This window comes from Rana temporaria, chromosome 3 (genome assembly GCF_905171775.1).
Source record: "Rana temporaria chromosome 3, aRanTem1.1, whole genome shotgun sequence".
Classification (NCBI taxonomy): domain Eukaryota; kingdom Metazoa; phylum Chordata; class Amphibia; order Anura; family Ranidae; genus Rana; species Rana temporaria.
Genome location: NC_053491.1, coordinates 142,232,896 through 142,253,069, shown reverse-complemented (window position 1 = coordinate 142,253,069; position 20,174 = coordinate 142,232,896). Strand labels below are relative to the sequence as shown.

Below are 20,174 nucleotides of genomic sequence, written 5' to 3'. Positions count from 1 at the left end.
GCGCGGTCGTGCGAAGTGGCTCCCAAACAAAATTGGCGTCCTTTTTTTCCCACAAATAGAGCTTTCTTTTGGTGGGATTTGATCACCCCTGCGTTTTTTATTTTTTGCACTATAAACAAAAATAGAGCAACAATTTTGAAAAAAATGCACTATTTTTAACTTTTTGCTATAATAAATATCCCCCAAAAATACATAAAAATACTTTTTTTTTTCCTGTTTAGGCCGATATGTATTGTTCTACCAATTTTTGGCAAAAAAATCGCAATAAGCGTTTATCGATTGGTTTGCGCACAATTTATAGCGTTTACAAAATAGGGGATAGTTTTATTGCATTATTATTATTTTTTTTACTACTAATGGCGGCGATTTTTTCGTGACTGCGACATTATGGCGGACGCAGCGGACAATTTTGACACATTTTTGGGACCATTGTCATTTTCACAGCAAAAAATGCTATAAAAATGCATTGTTTACTGTGAAAATGACAATTGCAGTCATTAGTTGAAGTTAACCCACTAGGGGGCGCTGAAGGGGTTAAGTGTGACCTCATATGTGTTTTTAACTGTAGGGGGGCAGGGCTGGACGCGTGACGTCATTTTTCAGTCAAGCCTATGGAATTACATAGGTTTTATAGTTTTTTGATCTGCTAACTATTTTAAATTTGATCTGTTCCGCTGCCTGTGTGTGTTTTTTTTGGTTGCTGCTGTATTGTTGCTCTTGGCGCATCGAGGCCTACGGGTAACTGACTGCGTTTTGTACTTTTAAGAATTTTAATAAATAAATAAATAAATAAATAGATCGCCTTTCCCTATATCAGGGAACAGACGAACAATGACAGCGCCACAGTGAAGAACGGGGAAGCTATGTTTACACACACACACACCTCTCCCCGTTCTTCAGCTCCGGGGACCGATCGCGGGTCCAGCGGCCGCGGAGCTTCGGAGCCCATGGCTGGGCACTTAAAGAGGACGTACAGGTACGTGCTTGTGCCCAGCCGTGCCATTCTGCCGACGTATATGTGCAGGAGGCGGTCCTTAAGTGGTTAAATGATGTGCAAGTGTAAATAATCATACACTATATTAACAAAAAATATTGGTACTCCTGCCTTTACACGCACACAAACTTTAATGGCATCCCAGTCTTAGTCCGTAGGGTTCAATATTGAGTTGGCCCACCCTTTGCAGCTATAACAGCTTCAATTCTTCTGGGAAGGCTGTCCACACGGTTTAGGAGTGTGTATATGGGGATGTTTAACCATTCTTCCAGAAGCGCATTTGTGAGGTTAGGCACTGATGTTGGACGAGAAGGCCTGGCTTGCAGTGTCCACTCTAATTCATCCCAAATGTATTCTATCGGATTGAGGTCAGGACTCTGTGCAAGACAGTCAAGTTCCTCCACCCCAAACTCGCTCATCCATGTCTTTATAGACCTTGCTTTGTGCACTGGTGCGCAGTCATGTTGGAACAGGAAGGGGCCACCTTAAGAGTTCTCTTCACTGGAACTAAAGGGCCAAGCCCAACTACTGAAAAACAATCCCACACCATAATCCCCCCTCCACCAAATGATTTGGACCAGTGCACAAAAAGGTCCATAAAGACATGGATGAGCCCTTTGGAGGAACTTGAAGGGCCTGCACAGAGTCCTGACCTCAACCCAATAGAACACCTTTTCAGATGAATTAGAGTGGAGACTGTGAGAAAGTCCTTCTCATCCAACATCAGTGCCTGACCACACAAATGCGCTTCTGGAAGAATGGTCAAACATTCCCATAGACACATTCCTAAACCTTGTAGACAGCCTTCTTAGAGGAGTTGAAGCTGGGATGCCATTAAAGTTCATGTGCGTGTAAAGGCACTATAATCATATAGTGTATGATTATACAGTATATACTTGCACATCATTTAAATCACTTTCTTTTTTTTTTGTATTTAAACATAATGAAGTGCTAGCATAATACACCCATTTTAGTGTATTTTTAATAACTGCCATATTTGCTCCTCCTTTAGGGTCAATGCACACCATAGAAATGCGGTCCGGATGCATTCCAGGTGCTTTTCTGCATGCACATTTTTGATACGTTCCAGTGTGTTTTTGAAGCAATACAGTGCTTTTTCCCCCCTTTTTCTTGCAGATTTGTGCCCTTTTTTATCTGCACTAAAAATGCATGCACAGTGTTTTCCATGTATTGCAATGGCTCTAGCTCACACCAATGCAGTCAGTTTCGGGTCAGTTTCTGCAACGGAAAATGACCGCATTGGTGTGAACTAGAGCCATCGGAATACATGGAAAACACTGTGCATGCATTTTTAGGGCCCGTTGACACCACAAAAATGCACTCCGGATACGTTTTCAGATCAGTTTTTGTTCTGTGCAGAAAACAATGCAGCACGCTCTACTATGTTTTCTGCACAGGAAACTGACTGCACTGATGTGAACTAGAACCATTGGAATAAATGGCAAACACTGCATGCATTTTTAGTGCAGAAAAAAAACGCACGGAAATGCATCTGGTGTGAACTAGCACTGAAATAGGACATGTGTGTGTTCCAGTGCTTTTTGATGCATTTAAGTGCGTTCTGGTGCATTCTTGATGCCTTTTACAGCGTTCTAGTACAGTCCAGTGCAGGAAAAATGCAGCATGTTCTACTTTTTGTTCTGGAACTGGAACACTGATGTGCACTATGCCATTGAAAACCATATAACCTACTTTCCAGGCATTTTAGTGCAGGAAAAAGCGCACTGGACTGCATGTGATGTGAACTGGTCCTTACTCATTCTTTCAATGGGTTAATGGGAAAATCAAAGTAAGGTCTTGTAACATAGTACTGACTTTCTTAAGCCAGCCAACAATAAAGAGAAATACAACACATTTACAAGGTAAATTATTAACAAACTAGCCACAAGCAAAACATCTTCAGCTTCTCTACAATGTGTTAACATTTTAAGTACAAAGATGGATTACTTATAAGTTTTAACTTTTTTTAAGACGAGGTCTTAGAAACTGATCAGTATATTACAAAATATGGTTACGGTAAACCAGTAAATACTCACTGTCATAATTATCAACATTAAAGGGGTTGTAAAGGTAATTTTTTTGCCCCTAAATAGCTTCCTTTACCTTAGTGCAGTCCTCCTTCACTAACCTCATCCTTCCATTTTGCTTTTAAATGTCCTTATTTCTTCTGAGAAATCCTCACTTCCTGTTCTTCTGTCTGTAACTCCACACAGTAATGTGAGGCTTTCTCCCTGGTGTGGAGAAAGCCTCTTGAGGGGGGGGGGGGGAGGGGGCGAGCAGAAGTGTCAGGACACTCTCTACATTGCAGATAGAGAAAAAAGCTGTGTGTTAGTGGGCGTCCAGACACTCCTGCTCACCCCCTCCCCCCTCAAGAGGCTTTCTCCACACCAGGGAGAAAGCCTTGCATTACTGCGTGTAGTTACAGACAGAAGAACAGGAAGTGAGGATTTCTCAGAAGAAATAAGGACATTTAAAAGCAAAATCGAAGGATGAGGTGCACTAAGGAAAAGGAAGCTATTTAGGATTTTTTTTTTTTACCTTTACAACCCCTTTAAAGCTGAATCAAGCAAAAATATTTATAAAATACATTTGTTATAACATTTCACTTATAGCGACATGGGATATAATTTTTGAAGCAAAGCAAATGCAACATTGTGAACAGGATTGTAAGGTAACCATTTTATTTAGTGAGAGATGTTTGATTGGCATTCAGGCCCCTTTAACACATGCGGTCCATTTTTCACCCATCTATTGACGAATGAAAAACGGACATCAATGCAGCTCTATGGAAAAATGGTTTACACCTGCATCCGTCAGTTCACATCTGCATTCGTCAGTTCACATCTGCATCCGTCAGTTCACATCTGCATTCGTCAGTTCACATCTGCATCCGTCAACATCCGTTTTTTGAAAAGGATCAAAGCTTTATTTTTCTTCCGTTAAAAAAACTGATTGGACAAAAAACTGACCTAAGGCCCCTTTCAGACGTCCGTTCCGCCTGTCCGTTATTACAAGTCCGTTAACGGACTTGTAATACATCCCTATGGGATCGCGTCCGTTAGCGGATGGAGCATCCGCTAACGTCCGCGTGCGTCGGGATCTGGTTTTCGGATGGAAGAAAACCCTATTTTTCTTCCGTCCGGCGGAACGGAACTGGTGCGGACGGACAGACGGTCTGTCTGCATCCGGTTCCCCATAGGGCAGAGCGAAGCTGAGACAGGGCGGTCTCTGCACTGTGTGCGGGGACCGCCCTATCCGCCGACAGCTCAGCGGGGATCCCCGCTGAGCCGACGGAGACACACGGAGCGGACCCAGAAACGGTCCGCTCCGCGTGAAAGAGCCCTAAACTGTGAAACGGTCAGTTTTTTCATTGGTAGTGGATGTAAAAAAAACTGATGAGAAACTGATGAGCAGCTGATAAAAAAAAACTGATGAAAATGTCACCAGTTTTGTTCTTTGAAAAGACGTGACTAACCTGATGAAATTAATGGTCCGCCTGTGTGAAAGGAACCTTAGTTCATATTGGGCTGATTTGGCATGCAATTTGACAGGTTAAATCAGGTCCTATTGTCGGCAATGGCACTGTCCGAATGGGTGCGCCGTGGCACCGATCCCAAAAGTAGATTCTGCACTACTTTTGGTGACTTCGGGGGGTGATTTGAATAGACATCTATTCATGAACCTGCACAGATGTCTGTCAAATCGCCCCCTGAAGTCGAGCTGAAATGCTGGTTTGAAATTGTGCGAGTTCAGCTGAATTCACACGATTTCAAACCAGCCTTCAGTGTAAACATGGGTTTAAAGTGCTTTAAAAAAAAAAGTGTGTCAAAAGTTTTTTTTACCCTAAAAGAGAATGCATTAAAGGTATAAAAAAAAATCTTTAGCCTTCACAGCCACTTTAATGACCTGGCATCCACACATTTTGCCATATCTGTTTGGTACGGACTGACACTCATACCCAAACAATGAGAGTGCATTAATTACTGCTAACACGCTTTACAATGCAACATAACATTTTCAATTCTCAATAAAAGAAAAGTTCATGTTTATCATTGGTCTCTCCACTGTACCAGGTCACATTACTTGAGCTCTCAAGGAACTATATAAGTGTGCAACTGTAAAAAAAAATTCAGAAGGAAGATGTTTGACCTTCATAAGGTAAAGAGTTACACCGTATAATGTAAAAGTCTCAGGATGGTAGACATTAATGTCACACCCTCGGTGACATCCAATGTCATACAGGTCCATTCTGCTTTAATCTAACACTGTTATACTTTATTTGTAAAACAAACAATAGGTGTATAACAGGAATTGCTTCTTACGATTAACTGGTTTTATTGGAGTTGTTTAACCATGTATCATTGAACCAAGCTTAGAAAATGCTTACAATTATCAATACAGATGAGGGAAAATGTTGTTATTGTTAAAAACAGCTAGATTAATAAGTGTTGTATTGTAAATGTCACACAATTCATGACAAGCCCAGCTAATGAGAATATAATAGACAAATAATCATATAAATATTGCTGTCAACTTATGCAACAAATTTACTGCAATAACATGATATACAGTACAGTGCCTTGAAAAAGTATTCATACCCTTTGACATTTTCCACGCTTTGTCATGTTAAAACCAAAAATGTAAATGTATTATATTGGGATTTTATGTGATACACCAACACAAAGTTGCACATAATTGTGAAGTAGAAAGAAAATGATAAATGGTTTTCAAAATATTTTTACAAATAAATAGCTGAAAGTGTGGCGTATGTTTGTATTCAGCCCCCTTAACTCTGATACCCCAAACTAAAGTATAGTGGAACCAATTGCCTTCAGAAGTAACTTAATTAGTAAATAGAGTCCACCTGTGTGTAATTTAATCTCAATTAAAGTACAGCTGTTCTGTGAAGCCCTCAGAGGTTTGTTAGAGAACCTTAGTGAGCAAACAGCATCATGAAGGCCAAGGAACACACCAGACGGGTCAGAGATAAAGTTGTGGAGAGGTTTAACCACTTGAGACCCGCGCTATTGACAAAAGACATCAACAGCGCTTCTCTCAGGTGCCAACTGGACGTCTTTGGAAAGCATTACCCGCGCGCGCCACTGGGGGGGCGCACAGCAGGTAAACACTGTCCCGGCGCATAGCTGGGAAGCTGATGCGTGTACCTGGCGGCCGTGATGTCCGCCGGGTACACGCGATCGTCGGTAAGACAACAGGGACGTGGAGCTCTGTGTGTAAACACAGAGCTCCACGTGCTGTCAGAGGAGAGGAGACCGATCTGTGTCTCTTGTACATAGAGACACAGCATCGGTCACCTCCCCCAGTCACCCCCCACACAGTTAGAACACACCTAGGATACACATTTAACCCCTTCCTCACCCCCTAGTGTTAACCCCTTCACTGCCAGTCACATTTATACAGTAATTAGTGCATTTTTATAGCACCGATCACTGTATAAATGTGAATGGCGCCAAATTTGTGTCAAAAGTGTCCGATACGTCCGTCGCAATATCGCAGCCCCAATAAAAATCGCAGATCGCCGCTATTACTAGTAAAAAAAAAAAATAATAAAAAAAAATCATAATTCTGTCCCCTATTTTGTAGGCGCTATAACTTTTGCGCAAACCAGTCGCTTTTAGCGATTTTTTTTTTTTTACCTAAATACGTCGAAAAATACGTATTGGCCTTAACTGAGAAAAAAAAAGTTTTTTTTTAAAAAAAATTGGGATATTTATTATAGCAATATATATATATTTTTAAAATTATCGCTCTTTTTTTGTTTATAGCGCAAAGAATAAAAACCGCAGAGGTGATCAAATACCACCAAAATAAAGCTCTATTTGTGGGGAAAAAAGGACGTCAATTTTTTTTGGGAGCCACGTCGCACGACCGCGCAAATGTCAGTTAAAGCGACGCAGTGCCGTAAGCTGAAATTTCGCCTGGGAACGAAGGGGGTTTATGTGCCCAGTAAGCAAGTGGTTAAAGCAAGGTTAAAAAAAATATCCCAAACTTTGAACATCTCACGGAGCACTGTTCAATCCATCATCCGAAAATGAAAGTATGGCACAATTGCAAACCTACCAGGAAATGGCTGTCCACCCAAACTGACAGGCTGGGCACGGAGAGCATTAAAGGGGTTGTAAAGGTAAAAAAAAAATTCCCTAAATAGCTTCCTTTACCTTAGTGCAGTCCTCCTTCACTTACCTCATCCTTCAATTTTGCTTTAAAATGTCCTTATTTCTTCTGAGAAATCCTCACTTCCTGTTCTTCTGTCTGTAACTACACACAGTAATGCGAGGCTTTCTCCCTGGTGTGGAGAAAGCCTCTTGAGGGGGTGAGCAGGAGTGTCAGGACGCCCACTAACACACAGCTCCTTTCTCTATCTGCAAAGTAGAGAGTGTCCTGACCCTCCTGTTCGCCCCCTCCCCCCCTCAAGATGCTTTCTCCACATCAGGGAGAAAGCCTTGCATTACTGTGTGTAGTTACAGACAGAAGAACAGGAAGTGAGGATTTCTCAGAAGAAATAAGGACATTTAAAAGCAAAATGGAAGGATGAGGTAAGTGAAGGAGGACTGCACTAATGTAAAGGAAGCTATTTAGGGAAAAAAAATTTTACCTTTACGACCCCTTTAATCAGAGAAGCAGCCAAGAGGCCCATGGTAACTCTGGAGGAGCTGCAGAGATTCACAGCTCAGGTGGGAAAATCTGTCCACAGGACAACTGTTAGTCGTGCACTCCACAAATCTGACCTTTATGGAAGAGTGACAAGAAGAAAGCCATTGTTGAAAGAAAGCCATAAGAAGTCCCATTTGCAGTTTGTGAGAAGCCATGTGGGGGACACAGCAAACATGTGGAAGAAGGTGCTCTGGTCAGATGAGACCAAAATTGTACTTTTTGGCCTAAAAGCAAAATGCCATTTGTGGCGAAAAACTTACACTCCACATCACCCTGAACACACCATTCTTTAGCAGGGACAAAGAATATGGTCAGAGTTGATGAATAAGAGGAAGATAAATGGAGCCAAATACAGGGCAATCGTAGAAGAAAACCTGTTATGCCGCGTACATCTTTAGGCTGTCCACAGATTGGCCTCTAGTGACTGATTTTTGGCACAGTGACAAAATTAGAGAGCAACTAAGCATGTGCAGAGCAGGCTGAGATAGGGTATTACTGGATTTTAAACCAGAAGCTCCTATTTTAATGTTTTACATAGCTATTCCTACGAAAGTGGCCAGACTGAAGAGATCTAGCAGGACTTAATTTTCTGACTAAAGTTCCACTTTAAGATTGGTAATGGTAAATGTGTGCCGCTCAGTCTACAAGGGAAAGATATTCTGTGTCCACCACTGTGAGTGCAGGCCAGGGACGAAGGTTATCTCGGCTTCAAACAACTGTGGAGTAAAGGATGAATCCCCTGAAGCCATACATCAATACAGACCCACTGGTATTGGAATGAACGGCAGTCTCAGCCTGTCCCACCCCACCCCAGGCTCCCCCCAGGCAGTGGTATCACATGAAAAACGATAAAAATGCACTCACTAGTTAAAGGTTGATCAAGGCATGTCAAAACCCAAATAGACCTCAAAAGGATCACCAAGAGCACTGCAGGTATGTGGCTGGCGGAAACAGAGTTCTTGGTGGAAGTACAGCTGGCTTCAGTTGGAACATCAGCAACAGTGGCTTCCAGAAGAAGCAAGATGGCTGCGGCTCCAAACAGCACCTCTCTCGGCAGGGTGATGGTGACAAGAAGTGGAGACGGTGTGGCTACATGTTCTAGGGCAAATAGAAGCGCCCCTTTATCAAACCATCCTACACCTAGATGGAGGCTCCATCTTGCATTTGTTTTTTATATGTGCATTAAGATCTCAAGACCTAATCTGAGAGGAGCTGTATCCACTTCACCTGGTGTTCCCTAGCACGCTCCTGGGCTCTGATATTTGCTCTGTTAAATGACAGTTGGGTTCTAGTCACTGTAATAGCGTATTCATTTTCTTTAATATGCGGTAGAACCTCATATTACGAGCATAGTCCGTTCCAGGAGTATGCTCGTAATCCAAAGTACTCGCATATCAAAGCGAGTTTTCTCATTGAAGTCAATGGAAACGAAAATAATTTGTTCCGAATGTGGCTAGAGGTGGGGGGTGCCAGAGAGCGCCGAAAATGGCCGAAAAGTCCTGAGGATACTTCGGCTCAGTTCCTGCGCCCCCGTACCTCAGGCCAAATGAAGTACTGCAGGACAATGTTTGGCTTTTCTCGGCTCCTCCGCCCCCGTACCTCAGGCCAAATGAGGTACTGCAGTCTATTTTCGGCTCTGCTCGGCTTCTGCGCCCCCATACCTCAGGCCAATTGAGGTACTGCAGGCCTATTCAGCTTGAATTCTGCTCGTCTTGCTAGTCAAACACTCGCAAACCGAGTCAGAATTAAAAAGAAAAGTTGCTCGCAAATCAAAACGCTCTCAAATAGGACTGCAACTAACGATTATTTTTATAATCGATTAGTTGGTTGATTATTGTTTCGATTAATCGGATAATAGCCTTATAAAAAAAAATTAGAATTTTTACATTTTTTGGGGTCAATTTGTTGTTGGGCAGATTACAAAACACAAATTGCTGCAAAAACACATTACATGCTTTTCTGCAGCTTCTCCATTGAAGTATATTGAACAAAAAAAAAAAATAGCACCGTTTTGCGTTAAAAAGTCCTCGCCCTTTCCAAATACGCAGCAGCTGAAAAAAAATCATGGATGTGAACATGTCCCATAGGAAAACATGTAAATGAACTGTAGTGTGTTTCTGCAAAAAGCACCAAAAAACACAGGTATGACCCAGGCCTGAGATGTTTAGTAACATAATGGGGTTAAAAAAACAAAAAGAAAGTATAAAAAGAGCAAATAATCGCTACTGTAAGGGGTTCATTTATTTTACTGTGGGACAGTGAAGGTAATATTTACAGTAGCGATTTTGCTTTTTTGTACTATAAAGGGCTAATTTAAGTTGTTTTAATCGATTAGTTGTTTCGGCCCTATTCTCAAACCGAGGTTCCACTGTACACAGAGATTTTGTCATCCTATGACCATGTCTAATATATAACGAAAATTATCCTTGCCAAACGACCAATCTGATCTAAAAATTAATATGATGTGTTTAATAGATTGGGACACGGCAAAGACATGTATAATATATTTTGGAAAGCTGTCAGTGTTAAGTAGTAGGTTATTTACACAATGAATCCACAAATCTGCATGTGTAAAATTTGCCAAATATTAACAAAGTGTGATTGTTTCCTTTCTATAAAAGTAAGAGGAGTAGCTGCAGATACACTTTACTGAGTATATAATCAACAATGAAACCAGGCGTAGTTATTATTGTTGTATATTCTTTTACCTAAAGGCTACAGAAATGTTATTCTTTATATATTCTTGGAAAATGTGAAAAAATCCACATATTTCCTCCAACATGACTCACCTTCTGACAGTCTCTTTAATTCTCCTTTCCCATCTTCAATTTCTTTTTTTAGCTTTTCGTTTTCTGCTTTAATAGTCTTTTCATTTTTTCCAAGTTTATTTGAATCCAAAATCTGCACAATGAAAGAGAGCATATTTATTTTGTAACATATTTTCTGTCTGGTAAAAAAAAAACCTTGTGGTGCCTACCCTTGGCAAGGATATCAGTTTTAAAAGATAAAATGCTGACAGGTTTGGTTAAACCACTACTGTGTTTACATTACAATAACTTTACCTGTTCCCAAAGGTGCCTAAGGTGGGAAAATCCAACAACATCCAAGGGTTGTGGCTTAATGGAATTTGTCAGAATGACTGTTGTCTATTTCAGCCAAGGCCACTGCCTCACTCCCAAAAGTGGTTGAAGTTCTGGGGCAAAACATAACTCCATACAGTAGCACCATTCCCAGTGATGTACTGAACTGGCACCACATTGCATTAACATTTTCAGCTTCTTATCTACTTTACGTGCATGTACATGGAAGGAATCATTTCAGCTATATGGCCCATTCCCCATTTCAACCACATTTTTTATTGCATATACAGTACATGCTGTAGCCAATGGGACTGTGTCGCAACTAAGCCAATGGGGCAGTAGACACTATCATCCATGTAAACAATGTCTAAGAAGGGAAAAGTCAAAAGCAATTTACCTTTTTTAGTTCATCATTGTCTTCCATGTGCTTTTTGGCAGCTCCGTTGACCTTCTCTACTTGTGTTTGCAAAGCATCATTGTCATCCATCACCGATGCCAGCTGATTTATCAGAGATATAACACGACGCAGAACGCTATAAAACATGCAACAATAACTTTTCATAGCGAGGCAATGTTTCCAAATGTTTATCCATGTACTTATTGGAAGGAGAGTTTCATACATTCTTTAATTCAATGAAAAGCTATCGGGCAAAATATTTAGCTATAAAATATATACATTAACCCTCACTAGGCATTCCTATACTCTGTTGCTACTCCTTCCTGTCTACTGATAAACTGATTAGACATATCAGTGCAGATATACTATATTGCTAGTCATAGTACACAGGGAGAAGCAATAAAAAAACAGTTAGGTAATAGATAACAACATGTATAGCCATATATGTGTTACACAATGTCCATAAACAGCAATACTTTTAAAACTTAGACTTTTCCTTTAGGCACCATAAAATGTTCTGTTCATGTACACTTTATTAGGGGAGTAATAACATACATCTACTCTCCTACAGCTTCCACTTTCAGCTTCTTCCTGTCCCACTCCATATAAAAAATAAAAAGAAAGAAAGAAAAGAAGAATGCAGTTTTGCATGAGACACTTACAGCCACAGAAACAGAGAAAATCCAGAGATGTACAGATTCCGCTGGGATCTGAAAAGCTTCATATGGATGTGATCATAACCACCAGGAAGAGCTGCGTTCTTGTCAATTGTTGGGGTTGAAGAGTACTTTCTAACCTCTCTTATAGCATCTGTAAATTGAAAATTAAAATGGCATATATTTATATTAAGTTTTTGGAAAGGTTAATTGCAACAGTAAGAGTATTTATTATTATAAAAAACTAAATACAAGTAAACACAGGTAGCAAAGGCACCCAGTTAATGTTTGGTCTACCCTTTTCAGAAGTTGGCAACAGAGAGAACGACGGAATTCTGCACTTCTTGTGCAGCCACAGCACCTCCTCGTTCCCGCCTCCCCTGGTATCAGCATTCAGCAGATTCCGAGTGCTGACTTTAGCCCTCATATGGTCCCCCTTCAGCCCCCACCTTTTCTGCATCCCAGCTCCATCCCCAGCTACTTACCAGTAGCACAAGGTAATGGGGTGCACTATGATGTAAGGGAGGGTGGAGAACTCTTGACTTCTGATGTAAGGAGAGTGGGGTGCTTTGGACATCATCTTATAATTACTATGAGAATACTATAATTCATCTTATGTACCCAGTACTGTATGCTGAGATGGATCGAAGAAAATTATTGTACTGTTTTTGTAATTACCTGTTCTCTTGAAAATTTCAATAAAAATTATTGAAAAGAGAATACTATAATTCTATGCCAGTTGAAAAGGAAGGTCGCACACCACTTAGATCATCCACAAGAAACTTTGCTCAGACAGAACACCATGGCAGAACTATGTTCTATCTGAGCAGTCCACAATAAAGTTTATTTCGGATTACCATCGGTGGGTGACCCTCCTTTTCAGACTTGCATCATCTGCTACAGGAGTGTGAGTGGGCTATGTGCCAGTCTGCACATGTCCTTTACAGCTTACGTCTTCATTTATTATTAAAACCAGTAATAATCAAATGTAGAACGTGGAGAAAAAGAAAAACAACTGTGCTAAACCAAATAATAAGTGGGTGAACAGTAAGCAGCTGGGACACAAACAAAGTAAAAAGCAAAATATATAACAAAAGTGCAGCGCTAGAATACAATGGTCAATGACAATAATCGTGACCAATGGTGTAAAATAATGAAACAATTGAAGTCCAATCATTGAATCTCCAAACAACTTGATGGATTGCTCCAGCTGGTGAGTAGTGCACAGTTCCAAACAATGGAAGTGAGTAGATAATTATCTCATATAGTTGTCTGAGGTCATCATCCAAAACATCAAATAAATAAATGGGTACTCTTACCGACAGGTGTGGACTCACATGTTCATATAAACAGTAAGTCTAGTAGGCGTGATGGTCTCAACACACCTGGGACTCTGCAAAGATGGTCACTCTGGGCAGTGGTGGCTGTATCAATCCTAGTAGAATCCAGGAACCAGGCGGATGTGATTGAATAATGCAGGTCAGATGGCCAACCTCAGTGAACAGGCAGGGCAAATAAGGACATGGAAATGAAAAAGAGAGTGCTCCAGATGGTGCAAACCAAACTAAACCTTGGAAGGTTTTATTTGAAAAATAAACGATACATAAAATCACGTGAAAGTATAAAAAGCAGTATAGGGTGCTAACATTGCAGTACCCGATGCGTTTCGGCTAAAAAAGCCATCAACAATGCCCCTGTTGATGGCTTTTTAGCCGAAACGCGTCGGGTACTGCTATGTAAGCACCCTATACTGCTTTTTATATTTTCACATGATTTTATGTATCGTTTATTTTTCAAATAAAATCTTCCATGGTTTAGTTTGATTTGCACCATCTGGAGCACTCTCTTTTTCATTTCCATGTCCTTATTTTACACATTTATTTATTTGATGTTTTGGATGATGACCTCAGACAACTATATGAGATAATTATCTACTCACTTCCATTGTTTGGAACTGTGCACTACTCACCAGCTGGAGCAATCCATCAAGTTGTTTGGAGATTCAATGATTGGACTTCAATTGTTTCATTATTTTACACCATTGGTCACGATTATTGTCATTGACCATTGTATTCTAGCGCTGCACTTTTGTTATAAATTAATCAAATGCAGAGGCAAGTATTTAATAACTTAAAGAGTAGATTCATTTATATAGTCTTACAGATACAACCAGCCCTTTGAGGGTAACCATAATGGAGTTTGACACCCCTGATAATGCATTTCATGGCCAATTGCCCATTCTTCAGACATGTTGTAAAACGGGCTTAGTCAAGCTGACTTGCAGAGCACTTAAGAGGTAAACCAAAGCACATGAGCCACATATTTTGATTCACCGCTGGATTCTCTGCAAGTCATCCTGAAAATTCCTGAATTATGCCATGTCCACAAAACATGTTATATAGTGTTTAATAGAATTTATCCTTAAATAAAATTATGCTTAAAGTAGATGACCTATCTTTTCCTGTTACCTGCGTTCTGCTGCTATTTGATGTTTTTTTTTTTTCTTTTTTTCTGTCAGAGTCAGAGTTCCACACAGACGATCGGAATTTCCGATAGGATTTTTTTCCTTTGGAAAAAAATTAAAAATGTTCTATTTCTAAACTCCGAAAAAGTCCAATGTGGCCCACATGCGGTCAGAGTATCCGATGAAAAAATTCCATCTGACTTTTTTCATCGGAAGTTCCGATCGTGTGTACAAGGCAAAAGAGGTAGTTAACTGAACATACACTACTCTTTCTTCTTAGCTGTGGTGAAATTCAATAGACTGTATTGGGTTCTGGTTAGTGTAATGCCGGGTAGTAATGGGTTTTTGTTCTATGTGAGACACACAGCATACTACTCTGCCTATGGATTTTGATTATATTGTCAAGTGAATCCATTCCTCCTCTGTAGGATGTAATTACTTTTTAAACAGACTGAAGAAATAAGCACAAAGGACTGCTAGTGTAGTAATTAATAGATAAGATTTTCATTTTTCATTTTTACAAAATGTGCACTCACAAACGTAAGTATAGGATCCAACCAACACATGGTCAATAGGAAGAAGCACCACTCACAGGCCAGTACTCAATCTGGTGGAGAAGAAATGCTTTCTCTGTGAATGCTGCCTCTTTTCCAGCCAGGCAGAGAGTAGTCATCTAGATACCGGTCATCTTGGACTCTACTCTTAGGCCTACTGTTTCATTTGTGAGTGCACATTTCGCACAATTTTTTATACATTAAATTGTATCCACCAATTACTACACTAGCAGTCCTTTGCTTAGGTTTCTTATGTCTGTTTTTACATATTCCAGGAGTCCCCACTCCAAGCAAGTCAACTGCATGGGACTTTTTATAGTGTTCGTTTATGACAGTTTAGACTACGGGACTACCTTGTATAGAATATGGATTGATGCTAGCTGGCCATATATGGATCAAAAGTCAGCCAGTTCAGCAGGTGCTGGCCAAATTTTGATCCATGTATGGCCTTGGCGGTTGTACACAATTTGACATATCGATAGACTTGTGTTCAACCAGCCTGTCTGATTTTTGCCTCATAGCAATTTTAAACTTTCTCCTCGCTACTAAAAGGACCTTTTGTTGCTCTGTCCTCATTGGAGAAATTTCTTATAAATTGCGGTCCCTCATTTTTAAACTTGGCAATAAACAGGGGCCATGCATGTAAGTTTGTTTTCAGAGCAGTGACTCTCTAATGTTTTTTTTGTTTTTTTTTGGGGGGGGGGGCAGCTTTAGAAACAAACAATGCTTTGTGGAATTCTTTAACCAGCCACCTATAAAACAAGGTACTTGGTTTCAAAATGCAGATTGGAAGTTTTAATCTAGTAAAGAAGAAAAATTGGAATGCTGCCATGAAGGTTAGTCCACAAATGGATCGGGAGTGGATGCAAACAAGCTAAATTGGCTTCCTCCAGTTTAAATCAGTTCGGAAATACTCGGAATCACTCTGAAATACCTTTCGAGATCAGCCGAGCTGTCCGAGTATTTCCGAAGCTTTCCGGCCCACCCCACCTCTGACCACATGCGGTATTGCCTGACATAGAAGTCACTGCGGAATGAATTGTCTTCATTTCGATTGACTTTATGGGGAAATTCACTTTGATAAGCGAGTGCTTTGGATTACAAACATTCACCTGAAAATAATTATGCTTGTAATCCAATTTCCATAGCTTTTCAATAATATTTATTGGCAATTTTCAGAGTGCCCTCTTACATCAGGTGTCTTCATCATAGTGCCCCTTTATATCAGGTGTCCTCATCAAAGTGCCCCTTACTTCAGGTGTTTTCATCAAAATGCCCTCTTACATCAGGTGTGCCCATCAAAGTTCGGGCATTAAAAAGTAAAGATGAGCTCAGGCGTGTTCGCAATGCCACGTGACAATCCGCAGCGCTAATCACAGGCAGTGAGACATTTCGCGATCCGTGGCTGCACGGATCGGGAAATGTCTCACTACCTGTGATTAGTGCTGCGGAGTGTCATCTAACAGGCGGGCACAGGTATGTGGAGTTGCGAACAAGCCTGAGCTCATCCTTAGTACATCACATTTCCCCATCAGAGTGCCCCTTTCCTCAGGTGTCCTCAACTCAGTGGCCCTTTACATCATGTGTCTCTATCACAGTGCCCCTTTGTATCACGTGTCTCCATAACAGTGCCCCGATACCTTTTAGCTCCAGGTTAACAGTAGGTGGGAGCCACGCAAAAGAACAGGCTGCAGGTCTGGATGGAGGAAGGTCCACTTCCATCCTCCTGTAATGTCAGGGGCAGGACACGCAAGTAATGTCATTAGTTGTTAGGAACCCAGCTGTCCTAACAACCAATCAGTGCAGAGAAAGGCAGGCACTCACACTGGAAACTGTCTGTCTGGCGGTCTGGATAGAATCATCACTCAGTCTGGACCACAGTTCATCATTTAGTGATTCCCGCCCTAGTTTGACAGAGTTCCACAGAGATAGCGGAATACTACTACTACTACTACTAAAGTAGTGAGTAGTAGTGAGTATTCCTGCCCTTGTTACTCAACCTTATTAATTTTACTGAGTTAGAGGAAAGATGAGTAAGGTAAGATATTGAGGCAATAAACAACAAGGTACATTGTATGTTGCTGCAATAAAGGTAAAAAAGATACAAAGGACATTTGGAACTGTTTTTTATGTGCCTATCAAGGACATGGAGAGGTGTGGCAGCTCTGGCACGCAGGTTTCTTTTGTGTTTTGTAAACAGAAGTGTTCTATGTAAAATCAAGTTACAAGTAACATCAGAGTATTTCATCCTCTTTAGAAAAAAAATCGGCAAAAATCTTAGTTCAGACTTCAATCACTTTTTATCTTTTATGTATACCTTTAACAGGTGCCTTCAATATGTTTAAGTTGCAGACCAGAAACAAGCCTGCAGCAAATGAACGTCAAAGAAAAGTGAGCCCAGGCGCACCCTAATCACCCTGTGCTGCACAGATTCCCCCTGCTATTTGGCTGCAGAGAAAGGGGTATCAAGAATCTCTGTCCTCAGCTCCTTTCTCTGTCTCAAAAGTGAGATATCAGGGGTTTGTTTAGGCCCCTGATATCTCACCAAAGCCCCCCAATTGTGTTTCTAAAAAATTGTAAAAGAAAATAATAAAAAAAATGTAATTGCAAAAGGTAATAATAGAAATAAAAGAAAAATAAACTACTGTCCGTTACCCTACTGCTATATATATATATATATATATATATATATATATATATATATATATATATATATATATATATACGCATGTGTGTTTGAGCTTTGGGGTGCACACCCTAATGTCATAATGTAGAAGCCAATGCTTCAGCATGATGACCAAACAAAAGAATTGTCGAAAGGAAATGCCAACGATGGTACCCAAAATTATACGTTTCTCTAGTGACAGATTTGCTTTAATTATTGGTAGGCGTGGTAATTTGGCTATAATTAAAGATGAGTCAACTGATCCACACCAGCCAGAGCTCAGAAGGACCTGTTGTACTGCAGCAAGTACCTACGTAGGTAAAGGTTAAAAGGATAAAGGTTGCACAATGGCCATATATTTAACACCTTACATATACAAGTTCTACTCACAAAGTTACCAAGACCAGGTTTAAAAGAAGACACATTTTTCACCCATATCCCCCTTCATATGACACTACCTATATGGTTACAAAAAGGCAATGCCCATTTCTGCGGAGGTGCTGTGTAATTCTTTGATTAAAGTGGTACTAAACCCAGGACCCTGCATTCACTATATCTGGTCTCCCACAGTACACAGAACATGGAAATGCAATTATTCTAGTAAATATAAACTGCTAAATACCTTTTCTCATCAGCATTTAGAGAAGTCTTGTGACTTCTATCAGTGTCTGGTTAAAGCTTGTAGGAGGAGTTTTCATTCTCCCCTGATTGTCCTATGAATCTGCAGGACCCCTGACTATCTGTCTGGACAGTGCTGACTGGCCCTGTGCTGATCACATGCACTCTCCGAAGAAAAAAAAGAAAAACTCTAGCAATACACACCAAACTGAGCATGTGCAGCTTGTGCCCAATGTTCTGTTCTTCTAATCCCCTTGTGGAGGCTTCCATTTGTGGATGGACATTTTATGGTTACACAACCCATCAAATTGCTATATGGACTATAAACTGAAGGACTTATGAATAAATGGTTGAGGAACGAATCATTTGATTTTGCAATATTGCTTATGGGGAAATTAGCTTTGATATACAAGTGTTTTGCAATTCAAGGTTTTACTGTACTCTCATAATAATTATAAGCAGATGTCTAGAGCACCCCATTCATCACATGTTGAGTCCCCCCCCCCCCTTACATCACAGTGCTGGTGCTGCCAGGAAGAAGCTCAGGGGGATGCTGGGAAGCAGAAAGTACAGAGCCTTGGAGGGGGACCAGAGAGGGACTGGAGTCTGCTGAATGCTGAGACCAGGGAAGGCAGAGATGAGGAGGTGCTGTGGCTGCACAGAGAGGCATCTGTAGGAGAATTATATTTAAGGATTGACCAAGTCATAAAAATAGCAGACTTTGTAGACACACAATGAGAGGGAGCATCAGTAAAAAAATATAAATTTTATTACAACATAATTAAAAAACATATAAACATACAAACACCCTGTATGGACACAGTTACCAGTTACCCAATAATGCAGTTAGAGGACTGGACCTAAGATTAATTTAATAATGTATCAAGGTAAGAGAAGAATTTCTGATCCAGTAATGCCTCCAAAAACTTGCTTGTCAACAGATACTGGGTAGGTGCTGGTATATTAAATATACCAGCACCTACCACCCAGTATCTGTCCTGAGGAAGCTCAAATTTTAGTAAAACGCAGCGACGAGCACGTTTTTGGAGGCATTACTGGATCGGAAATTTTTCTCTTACCTTGATACATTATTAAATGAATCTTTGTACCATAGGTCCAGTCCTCTATAACTGCATTTGTTTGTATGTTGTTTATATGTTTTTTAATTATGTTGTAATAAAATGTATACCTTTTTACTGATTCTCCCTCTCACTGTGTGCCTACAAAGTCCGCTAATTTTTCGACTTGGTCAATCCTTAAATATATATTTTGGATGTTGGCATGGTGAGGGTCCTCCCTACATCTGTAGGAGGAGTTCTCCTGACAACTGCTAAGATAGGGGGGCAGAGGTGAGCCTCTCCATGTCTGCACATGAAGGGCAGGATCAGGTGGAGGTGGTCTGTCTGCCTCTCTGCTGCCAACTGCTGAGACGAGGTGAGGGCAGAGGTGGGAGTGGAGCCGCAGCTGCAGGAGAGGTGCGAGGACCATATGAAATGGCCTGGTGGGGCAAATTCAGACAGTGGGCCTTGTGTTTGACACATATGGAGGAAACACCAATTTACTACAAGTGCGGTGATGTTACCATACTTGTGCCTCATTAACCGCTTCAGCCCCGGACCATTTTGGTGGTCAAAGACCAGGCCACTTTTTGTGATTTGGCACTGTGACACTTTAACTGACAATTTCACGGCCGTACGACGTGGCTCCCAAACAAAATTGGCATCCCTTTTTTTCCACAAATAGAGCTTTCTTTTGTTGCTATTTTATCACCTCTGCGATTTTTATTTTTTGCGCTATAAACAAAAAAAGAGCGACAATTTTGAAAGAAATTCTATATTTTTTACTTTTTGCTATAATAAATATCCCCAAAAAATATCTAAAAACATTTTTTATTTTTCCACAGGCCGATACGTATTCTTCTAAATTATTTTGGGGGAAAAAAAATCGCAATAAACGTGTATTGATTGGCTTGCGCAAAAGTTATAGCTTCTACAAAATAGGGCACTGTTTTATGACATTTTTATTAATATTCTTTTTTTTACAGCGATTT

General features: G+C 40.5%; 1 protein-coding gene across 1 annotated transcript in view; it reads right to left on the bottom strand.

Annotated features, from left to right (window-relative positions):
- The window catches only part of BCAP29 (B cell receptor associated protein 29), a 110,319-nt gene that overhangs the window by 41,613 nt on the left and 48,532 nt on the right, over positions 1 to 20,174 (bottom strand). Inside the window, exons 4-6 of the mRNA XM_040343544.1 lie at positions 11,830 to 11,977; positions 11,168 to 11,303; positions 10,480 to 10,591 (exon numbers count right to left, since the gene is read on the bottom strand). Coding sequence (XP_040199478.1) covers positions 10,480 to 10,591; positions 11,168 to 11,303; positions 11,830 to 11,977 — 396 coding nt within the window. The remainder of the gene's footprint in view (positions 1 to 10,479; positions 10,592 to 11,167; positions 11,304 to 11,829; positions 11,978 to 20,174) is intronic.